Here is a 12,024-nt window from a genome sequence, read left to right as displayed (position 1 = left end):
CTTTGAACTAAAATCTGGCTCCTGTCTAAGATGTAAATACCCTTTTCCTTCTTGTAATTTCTTCTGATAACTTGCTTTTTAAATCTCCTTACAAAGTACTTATTTCATGTTTTGTTTTGTCTCTTGAAAGTAGTGCAGTCTAACAATAACACAGAATTTACAGTACAATGAGAACTTCAGACATATTGATGTTGGCAGTGTTGGTACCACTGTCTAATGATGGATATACCCTAGACCACATGCTCACATTGTGCATTATACGGTTACATATTAGTGTGTATATTTTCTTATAAATCAGGAAAACACATAAATTCTTCACATGTTAATTACAAAAATGTAGCAAATGTGTGAAAAATAGTTCAGGTCATGTTTTTATTTTTCATTATTAACGTCATAGGTTTATAAAAGTATTTTTGTAGCATTTTGATGTACAAATAAGCTCCATCATTCGTACTCAACTAGTGAACCTGGCAGTGGTTCACAATTGCTGAATATGTATGGGAACTGTATACAGATCCTAATCCCCTCCCCCCCCCCCCCTCCCACTCCTGGGCCAGCCACTCCTCACTCTCTTTGCTCATCTACTCCTCCACCCTCTCTTTCTGTCCATCACGTCCTTCCTCCTCTCTCTGTCCATCTCCTCCTCTGCCCTCTCTCCACTCTCCTCTCTCTCTCTCTCTCTTTCTTGATATGCCCATTTCCTCCCCCCTACCCCTCTCTCTGTCCAACTCCAAACTCCAGTTCCCCCTTTCTCTGAGCTTGAGCCTTATTTAATGGTATTGCTCGTGAATCCTTGATTGTGAATCAAGATTGCTTAAAACCAATGAGTAAATTCATTGAGATCATTGGTATACATGATATGAGAGAGTCTTCTCCAGCTGCTGGATATATAGTAGCTTTAGTGACAGTATTTCACATAGCTTTATAATCTGTGATCGGGTAGGATTACAAAGTTTCAGACAATTCACATTCTGTAGTAGTATTCTAATCATAAGCTGATAAACCACACTGTAACCTAGCTGCCTTCTGTTAAAACTGAATTTGAGGAACAAATCAAAACACCATATAGTTATGTATAAAAGTTTTGTTTAAAATTATGTATAAGGAAAATCCACATATATGAGAGAAACAATTTGTCAAATGGTTTAAATGTACTGATATCATACTTTACACTGCTGTGAGTAAGAAAAATGAAACCACACATTTTCACAGCAGAGCACAGCATTTTTTTCCTTGCATTCTCTTTTAACAGAAAACCTGTACCTTATTGTTTAAACAAATACAGCATCTGTCTGTCTGCAAGTTTATTAGATTATTATGTAGAAATTTTAAGTAAATCAATCAAGAACTTTTTGAGATTTTCCTTTTATATATACATTAGCCTATGTCCAGCTGAATCTTTGTTAAAGTACCACATAAAAAATTGAGGTAAACTGCTGAAGAACTTTCAGGATTTTTGGTAGCAACATTAAACAACATCTTGCCATTATATGATACTGTAGGTAACAATATGAGGAAGAGATAGACTGCTGTTCACCATGAAGATGACATGTTAAGTGGCAGACAGGTGCAACAAAAACACCATTACTCATTAGCTTTTGGCCAAAGCCTGCAGTGTTTGTAAACAGTGACACAAAAAGTTACTTAGTGCAGGCCTTCACAGTGAAGATAATGAGGAAACCAGCAATAATGACAAATTGTGGAACAAAAAAACTGTATTAAATTAAACTGAATCCAAAAAAATTACTGATGATGGTGAAACTTCAGTGGAACATCTCTGGGGAGTAAAAAGAAAAAAAAAAGTTGTTTTCCTTGAGGTGAACCCTCTCAAAAATGAACCTATTTCTAACAGGTAGCTGGAAAATATTGTTAATGGTGGATTGAAACATGATACTTTTCAGGTAAATTTTTATTTTTTTCAGGATGAATTATATTATGTGTGAGAATGTGCAACGAATTCCTTAAATCAAAGAGCGTTTGACTCTCATTTAAAACTTACCACTTTCAGGAAAAGAAAAACAACCAATTATGTCATTATTTAAGATTTTACTGGCACATATGTGTAAACTATATTCAAGGGAAACACATCCAAAAAAAGTCCAATATTATATGTGAGAGCCTAGCCTTAACATATATACATTAATTTAAACCATTAATTGGCTTTTGGCTAACTACATCACATTTTCTATGATCTGGATATCTACTGTGATTGACTGGTGAGATCATGTGACATGAGCTATGATTGGCTTGCAAAAGTGCATCACAATCTTGATTTCAGTGCTTCAAAAACTAATGTGCTGTGTTTGGTGACATTTGAATTTATACTTTCGTAATATGAAAATATGTGGCATACAAGTTGCTGTGCATCAATGGCCTTTCGAAAATGCTTCTCCTTATTTATTTATTTTTCCCCGCTAAGTCTATTTTCATAAAGTGCAAGAAAGCTCTACGGTGGTGTATAAGATGAGTAGATCTTTAACCAGAGCTTGATAAGTTTTACAGTACCAAGAGAAGGTATACTGTCACTTAACATGGTAAAGGTGTATTTTTATCCAAAAAAGAGAGATTTTTAACTCAAAAATCCATGAAAAATCTGAGATTTTTTTTCCTTATCCACATATACACCCTGTATAATCATTGTACACAAAACCTTTGTTTCAAGTGCACTTAGAAGTAATACTTGCTGGGTGTTTACATTTAGACTATAGGATGAATGGGCAGAACATTCGAAATGAAAGTGCTGAATCATTTTTATGATACAGATAGTGGATGTGGACACATGTTCCTGTGATGGAGGAGAATGTTTCCTTTTATGTTGGAAGTTGCATCTCAGTTTGGCGTAAGTTTTTTAGTATGCATCAGCTGTAATTCTTGACCAGTGTACTATGAAATCAAGAAATTAGTGCTTTTACATTAGAAAAACAGTTTAATAATACTGTTATCACTAGGGCATTAAACATTGCAAGCTAGAAAACTTTAGCCATTGTTTTTTGACTCAAGTAAGTAAATTGTTAGAATTTTTTGGTTTAGTAAAGCTGAATGGTACCACTGCCTTGTTTTGACTCTGCATTTACATAGGATGTCCACAGCTTGTTACCCATAACACAGTGGTATAACAAATCATCTCTGTGTTATCGGTAACCATTCAAAATGATCATCCACTTGAAACTTTTTTTTCTTTGTGTTGGTCAGTGCATCCAGTATGATAAAATTCATTCAGCTCAGGGATCAACCATCAATGACAAGTAGAGCACTACCGTAGGTGCACTTCTATGGTTTCACACTGGGCCACACATACCTCTCTTCATCATGCAAATTTGTGTGACAGTTTTTAATGTATCAATATCATAGTCTTCTAACCTTCTCTTCACCCATTACTGTAGGTGCTAAACTAGGCACAGTTTCACATTTATTTAAGCTGCATTATATCATGCTTTTTCCAAATGACAGAACAGTTTTGAAGCAATTGTTGTTTGGTTTCACTGACAGCTAAATGAATAATGAATTTAAACAATGACTTCTGTATATTTGCAAATAATTATAGATGGTGCTTATTTATGTGATTTGGTATTGAGCTGCCAATCTTTAACTATAAAAAATCATTCCTTATATTTTTTTAATACACCTCATATGTAGTTGATCGACTGCAGGTGAAGGCTGATAGCTTTACCATCATTAAGAGACCAGAAAAACTTAAAAGCTGGTGTTAATTTGTCACAAGGACTAAGGTCATTTAATGAAAAAAGTTGTCCATCATGATCAGATAGTCTGTTTAGGATTTGACATAAAGTGGTAACATTGCTACATGTGTCAGTGAATGAGTTGTCTATAAAATTCTCACAACTGTATGTTTCTCTAGAGGAGAAGTTAACTAAGCAATTAGGTATAATCATTGTATCTTGCTCTCTACTTCTGTCCCTTTGTTATTATTAGTTAAGAAATTGATAATAGTCATTCATGGTGATTTAAGTCCGGGGTTTCAGAACATACATTGGAGAAAAATGTTTCTCAAGGCTTAGCAAACACACCTCCTCCCTGCAGAAGCCATGTGTACTGCAAATACTAGAACTTAAATATTATTTATGATAATTTCAGTTCCATTGGCTTCAAATTGCAGAGATATGCACATAAATGACTTAGGTCTAAGCATCTTTAAACGTTACAGTTCCACCTTTCTCTACACTAGTTCTACAATAACTTGCTGCAAGTGTGTAGTCATAATCAATTTGTAGTGTTTCAGTTTCAGACCACATATGGAGCTCAGTGAAACATGATATAACAACATAACTTATAAGGTCTCTTGTCTCATATGTTAAGATTCAGAATCTGTAAATTGATTGTAAAGTTTTATTGAACTTTGATGACATTCATGCAGTTTTTTACTGCTGGAATCTCTTGTATTCTTGAAGTTATTTGCTAGCATCACAATCTCGAGTAAACTGGAACTGCTTTAACTCTAGCTGTAGGTAACTGAGGCAAGAGCTGTATAAATGGTTATTACTTTTCTGTTTGCCTATACTTTCAAAGTGACCCCAGCCTTCACTTTCATTTTGTTCATACACTCCTGGAAATTGAAATAAGAACACCGTGAATTCATTGTCCCAGGAAGGGGAAACTTTATTGACACATTCCTGGGGTCAGATACATCACATGATCACACTGACAGAACCACAGGCACATAGACACAGGCAACAGAGCATGCACAATGTCGGCACTAGTACAGTGTATATCCACCTTTCGCAGCAATACAGGCTGCTATTCTCCCATGGAGACGATCGTAGAGATGCTGGATGTAGTCCTGTGGAATGGCTTGCCATGCCATTTCCACCTGGCGCCTCAGTTGGACCAGCGTTCGTGCTGGACGTGCAGACCGCGTGAGACGACGCTTCATCCAGTCCCAAACATGCTCAATGGGGGACAGATCCGGAGATCTTGCTGGCCAGGGTAGTTGACTTACACCTTCTAGAGCACGTTGGGTGGCACGGGATACATGCGGACGTGCATTGTCCTGTTGGAACAGCAAGTTCCCTTGCCGGTCTAGGAATGGTAGAACGATGGGTTCGATGACGGTTTGGATGTACTGTGCACTATTCAGTGTCCCCTCGACGATCACCAGTGGTGTACGGCCAGTGTAGGAGATCGCTCCCCACACCATGATGCCGGGTGTTGGCCCTGTGTGCCTCGGTTGTATGCAGTCCTGATTGTGGCGCTCACCTGCACGGCGCCAAACACGCATACGACCATCATTGGCACCAAGGCAGAAGCGACTCTCATCGCTGAAGACGACATGTCTCCATTCGTCTCTCCATTCACGCCTGTCGCGACACCACTGGAGGCGGGCTGCACGATGTTGGGGCGTGAGCGGAAGACGGCCTAACGGTGTGCGGGACCGTAGCCCAGCTTCATGGAGACGGTTGCGAATGGTCCTCGCCGATACCCCAGGAGCAACAGTGTCCCTAATTTGCTGGGAAGTGGCGGTGCGGTCCCCTACGGCACTGCGTAGGATCCTACGGTCTTGGCGTGCATCCGTGCGTCGCTGCGGTCCGGTCCCAAGTCGACGGGCACGTGCACCTTCCGCCGACCACTGGCAACAACATCGATGTACTGTGGAGACCTCACTCCCCAAGTGTTGAGCAATTCGGTGGTACGTCCACCCGGCCTCCCGCATGCCCACTATACGCCCTCGCTCAAAGACCGTCAACTGCATATACGGTTCACGTCCACACTGTCACGGCATGCTACCAGTGTTAAAGACTGCGATGGAGCTCCGTATGCCACGGCAAACTGGCTGACACTGACGGCGGCGGTGCACAAATGCTGCGCAGCTAGCGCCATTCGACGACCAACACCGCGGTTCCTGGTGTGTCCGCTGTGCCGTGCATGTGATCATTGCTTGTACAGCCCTCTCGCAGTGTCCGGAGCAAGTATGGTGGGTCTGACACACCGGTGTCAATGTGTTCTTTTTTCCATTTCCAGGAGTGTATAATATGACAAAGATTGTCAGTCTAAACTGTGGCTCTTCTCAACTTAGGGCACTTACTTTGATGCACTGTTTCAGAACCCTGGGATACAACATAAAGGGTAGTCCATATGATGTTATGCAGATATACAAGTAAAAATAACTTTTTGATTCTTCACTCTGAACTGGTTGCATTGGGGGTGTTTATTTGCCTTATTTTTAGTTGCCACCAGCGTGTAAATTGTGATTGCCTGATGAGCTGACTTTTTAAGGTTTAAGTGCCATTCTGTAGTCTCAGTTTTTTTTTTTTTTTTCAGTTTAAACCACTTAGTAATTTCCCTTGGTGCAGTTTGTTTTTGTGACACAGTTTGAAATTCTCACCTACTTTTATTTCTGTAATTTTCAGTTTAAACCATGCAACATGTTCACAACATGCACATTTATGTGAATCAACTGGTAAACAATTTTTTAAGTTTATATGATAGCCTTCTATGTTTCACCCTAAATGTTGCTTCTAAATCATCATAAAATAATCTGAGCATTATAAAATCATAATGTTTCATTGTTATTACTTCAGTAGCTTTCATATACCTCAGTTCCTGTCTCTACAATGCCATATGCCTTTTATGTGCATTTTTTCTTCACTTATATCCTAATTCATGACTGTGGCTTTCACCTCTCCCACAAAATTTTTTGATTTTAACTTTGCACATAATTACTTTGTAATTCTACATATTTCCCAACTAGTAGTAATTAAGATTGTCACAGTACCCACATTTTCCTGTCACCAGATCCACTATTTGTCTGTTTTACATGAGGATTCCTTTTTTGCCAAACTACTTGTGACATTTGGTGACACTCCATTTATTTTCAGTTTTTAAAATGTAGTTTCAGAAGAAGTATTTTCAATGTTCTGCCTAGCATCAAAACCAGCCAATCATTTTTCTGCTTTTAGGAGTTCGCTTGCAACATAAACTAAACTAAACTCTATCCAAACAGGTCATGAAGGCCCAATGGTACTGACTGGCCGCCATCTCATCCCAGCCCACAGGCCTCACTGGATGTGAATATGGAGGGGCATGTGGTCAGCATGTCACTCTCCTGGCCATATGTCAGTTTACAAGACCAGAGAAGCTACTTCTCAATCAGATACCTCCTCAGTTTGCCTAACAAGGGCTGAGTGCACCCAGACCAGATGGTCAGCCATTCAAGTGCTAGTCCAGCCTGACAGCACTTAACTTCAGTGGCCTGACGAAAACTGGTGTTTCCATCTAGGAAAGGCCATTGGCTCACTTGCAACATACGAACTTATATTTTGTTTTAACTCAGTTGTTCCTACAGATCATCTTTAACTTGTTGTGAAGCTGTGATTTTCTCATTTTGTGATACTTACTCCACTATGAAACCATTTTCAACATTTGGTGCTGGAACAAATTAATGCATCTTCGGTAAAGTTGACATTCCTTTGCAATGTTTTTTTTTCCTTTTATAGCATACTGTAAGCTTATTGGTCTGGTTCTTTGCAATTGATAGTATCATAACCTGTTTTCTTCAATCATACTCCTTATGGTAATGGGCTTGAGTGGCATTTGTGACAGAAAATACACAACAGAGCAGCACATGATTGTCAATCTCATCATATATATTAATACACAATTTCTTGTTTGATGATCATTTTGAAATATGTAGGAGCATCAATATTAAACATGGCTCTGTAAGTTACATTAACTAACAAACGGTCACACAGATCACTAGTGGGAAACTAAAATCTTAATTTTTCACAACTCTGATAGCGGATTCACATTTTAAACAACCTATTGCTGCTTAAGGCCAACACCCTTGCCACAGTGCTAACAGCAGTTCCTGTCAGATCACCAAGTTAAGAGGTGTCAGATTTGGCCAACACTTGGATGGGTGACCATCTGGGTCTCCCAAGGAATGTTGGCACAGCCCTTGTGTGGCCAATTGAGGAGCTACTTCACTGGTAAGTAGTGGCTCTGGTCAGGAAAACTGACAAAGACCACATGCACCTCCATCTCCAAAGCCAATGTTGCCGGTTAGCAAAGGATTACACTGTGGTTGGTCAGTACCGTTGGGTCTTTTGAGGCCTGTTTGGACAGAGTATTGTTGATTGACTAAGAACTACATGATGTTTAAGCTTGATTTAATATAGTTGTCATCATTTCATCTACTGAACACCACCATAACTCTACATTATGATTTCCAAACACTGGTTATTTGTGAGTTTACTGCTGGGCCCAGACTCATACAGTCAGTTACAATTTGACTATTTTGCTCTGTCTGAGAACATATTGTTACATGGATCGTTATTTTTGGTAGCTAAACAGAGACTGCCTAAGGCTTCGTACACCACACCTGTTTATAGATGTGTGTTAATACATGAATCACAATATGGTAAAATACAAATTTATTACATGTTGAATAATGACTTAACAACAGTGAAATTGAAAGAGATAGACGCAACAGACAATAAACTAAGATAGTTTGTTTAGCTAATAGCTATATAATTATGAAAAGTGCCAAAGTAGAGGTCCTATTTGGTGGGAGATTAATATTAAAGAAAAATAGATTCCCAAAGTTCACTAATAAAGTCTTGAGAAATTCAAATTTTCTAAACTGAATAATTAACAAACTAACAAGTCATTATAGTGGAAGTAGACATTTTTGGAATTAAAAAATCAGGCACACAGAACTGTGCCACTGAATCTTGTTAATAATCACAATTTAACATTGGAGCATTCCAGAACATGAAAAGTATGAATACAAATAACTCTTCAAATACAGTCAAACCTCCATATAACGATTACCAATACAATGATAAATCCGGGTACAGTGATAATTCTATATGACCCTGGCTGATTTCCTATATTTACTATGTTAATTACCCCTCATTACAATGATGAAGTAAATTTAGCAACATCCTGTTATAACGATGACAAAATTTCCAGGAATTTACTATTTCCTACTTCTAAGAAGCTGACTAGAAGTATTGTTTATTTAGCTACTAGACTTTTGGTGGTTTATTTCCTCAAGCTTCACTACATACTACAGTACTGTATTTGTTCTAATGGTAAAGAGACTATCATACAGCCACTGGCAAGTGCTGAGTGGCAAATGTCAAAGAGCTCCTTTGTTTGAATGAGTGTTTAGTTTGTCCATTGTTGAGCTTCAGTAGCAGACAGAAGTGTTGGGTTGGATTCATACGCAGCTTATCTCCATGATTTTTGCAATCTGTGGATGTTTTTAGTTGATGTAAATGCTTTGGACTTCACTAAGATTTGGACAATGGCTGGAACTCATAAAGAAATAAGGTTCAAGATAAAATGGAGATTGTCAAACACATTGATAATGGAATGAAACAAGTAGATGTGGTGATGGAGTACGGGCTTGGGCAATCAATGTTAGCTACTTTCCTTAAAATACAAAAACAAATTGAAGAAAGTTTCATAGGTGGCAAATTTAGCCCTTCAAGAAAAAGAATGAAGACGGCTGCTGCTGACAATGTGGACAGTGCTACATTGTGGTGGTTTAATGAGATGCATTTGCAGAATCTACCAATTAATTATCCGTTGATACATCAAAAAGCCTTAGACTTTGCTAAGTTGCTTGGTGAATCTAATTTTCATTTGAGTAATGAACAGTTGCAAAGATTTAAGGACAGGCATGAGATAATTTTTAAGGGATTTCAGGAGAAGAAAAATCAGCACCTGTAGATGATGCAGAATTTTGGAGGAAAAACAACATGTGTAAAATGTTAGAAAAATACTGTCCTGAAAACTTGTCCAACACAGATGAGACAAGACTGTTTTATCAACTGATTCCAGAGAAGACAGTGGCCTTTAAAGGAGAAAAGCATTAAAGAGGGAAGCAGTTTAAAGTATGCCTAACTGTTCTTCTCTGCAGCAACATGTTGTGGACAAATAAATTGACACCACTTGTGATCAAACAATCAGCAAAACCCATGGTGCTTCAGAAATGTAAGAAGCTTGGCAGATAAGAGGGTACATACATTTTATTTTACCTTTCTTTAATTTATAAGTTAATACAGTACCGTATAGCTTCAGCTGTAATATTTTGCTACAGTCATATTGTAAATGTGATTTCTTTTATTGCAGTCAATTAAAAGACAAATCAAAAAGCATGGATAACGTCTAGTCTCTTTAGTGAGTGGTCGCTTTTGCTGGATAAAGAGATTTCGATAAAGAATAAGAAAATTGCATTGCAGTTGGGTAATTGTAGTGTGCATGACAAGATGCCAGCATTGAAGAATGTTGAACTATGCTTCTTCTCTGCAAACTGTAATTCAATTGTTTGGCCACTAGATATGGGGATAATTAAGAACTTTAAGACAAAATACCATTCATGTTTAGTTCAACACGTGACCACAAACATTGAAAGAAATGTGAGCAATCCCTACAGTTTCAATGTGAAGCAGGCTGTTCCTGGAACAGTATACAGACAAATGTGATTGTGAACTGCTGGAAAAATGTAAGAATTCCTGAAAGTGAAGATGTTGATGAGAATGTTGTGGTGGATGAAATAATGCAGGATGATATTCAAAGTGATCTGGAGATTTACTCAGCAGTTCCTGATAAAGCCATAAATGCTTCAGTAGTTGAATACTTGTCAGTGGATGATGAGGCATTGGTGTTTGAAGAATATACCAATGAATCTATCAACAAGGAGTTAAAGGGTAATTCATCTGTTGAAGATTCTGATGATGACAGTGATGCAATAAGTGTGAATCTCCCTCCTCTGATGGAGCTAATAAGTCAGTTGGAAACCATTCAGCAAGTAGCATCTTCAATCCCCAGTGTTTCAGCACAGCAATTGATTGTGTTAGAGGAGATAAACAATATTCACAAGAGAATCTTTAATAAAAAAGAAACAAAGGAAAATAAGTGAATTTTTCTGCACACAAAAGTAAGATATTCTGCAGGTATAGTATTAATAACTGAAGTGAACAAAATGTGTTTCATTATTTACCTTTAAATGTTAATTTTCATCAGCAAAGTACTACAGTAATGTACTTCTCACCCACAAAAACATGGCTCCTTGTTCTGAGTCACAATAACAAAACCTCATTATAACAATAAAGTGGTACAACAGTTTCATTTGCATGGTCCGATGCAATTCATTATATTGAGGTTTGACTATATCAAGTTTTTGGAAAAAGTAATGCATTTGTTGAAAAGGGGAGAATGAGCATTTTCAAATGAGCTATACTAATGTAGAAATAAACGGTTATTTTCCCACAGAAAATTTCACCATCATGTGATTTGCATGTGCAGGGAGTGGACAAAAATATGGGAACACCAAAAATAGAACATATCAGTGTGCTTACTATCATGTAGGAAAGCTGCTGGCATTCAAGACAGTTTCCAGTCATCTTAGAATGGATAAATGCTGGTACTGCATGATTTTAAAGTGAATTTTATACCATTCTTTCCAAAAAGTAGTGGCAAGTCCAGGCAGTGATGATGGAGGTTGATAGTGATCATGCAAGCTTCTGTCAAAAGTAGACCACAAAGACTGAATAATATTGCTATCTGGTGGCTATGTTGACCAGGGTAGATGTGACAGTTCATCATCATGCTCACATAACCAGTTCTGGATTATGTGAGCTGTGTGAACAGGGGCACTATTCATAGTGGAACATGGCATCACCATTGAGGGGTAAACATTGTACCATAGGATTGATGTGATCAATGCTAATGGTCACATAATCCTAGGCAACAATGCAGCCTTACAGAGTATCATGGGACCCATGGAATACTATGATATGGCTGTCCAAATCATCAACAAATGCCCGCATCTCGTGGTCGTGCGGTAGCGTTCTCGCTTCCCACGCCCGGGTTCCCGGGTTCGATTCCCGGCGGGGTCAGGGATTTTCTCTGCCTCGTGATGTCTGGGTGTTGTGTGCTGTCCTTAGGTTAGTTAGGTTTAATTAGTTCTAAGTTCTAGGCGACTGATGACCTCAGCAGTTGAGTCGCATAGTGCTCAGAGCCATTTTCATCAACAAATCACCTATCTTGTTTCACTCT

General features: G+C 38.3%; 1 protein-coding gene across 1 annotated transcript; it reads left to right on the top strand.

Annotated features, from left to right (window-relative positions):
* Positions 1-9,696: 9,696 nt before the first annotated feature.
* LOC126470961 (tigger transposable element-derived protein 6-like) lies at positions 9,697-10,885 on the top strand. Its single transcript, XM_050099010.1, has 3 exons — positions 9,697-9,726; positions 10,107-10,444; positions 10,486-10,885. Exons 1-3 carry the CDS (start codon positions 9,697-9,699, stop codon positions 10,883-10,885), a joined length of 768 nt encoding a protein of 255 aa, XP_049954967.1.
* The last annotated feature ends 1,139 nt before the right edge of the window (positions 10,886-12,024 follow it).

This window comes from Schistocerca serialis, chromosome 3 (assembly GCF_023864345.2).
Source record: "Schistocerca serialis cubense isolate TAMUIC-IGC-003099 chromosome 3, iqSchSeri2.2, whole genome shotgun sequence".
NCBI lineage: Eukaryota > Metazoa > Arthropoda > Insecta > Orthoptera > Acrididae > Schistocerca > Schistocerca serialis.
This window is presented reverse-complemented; position numbering and strand designations above follow the sequence as displayed.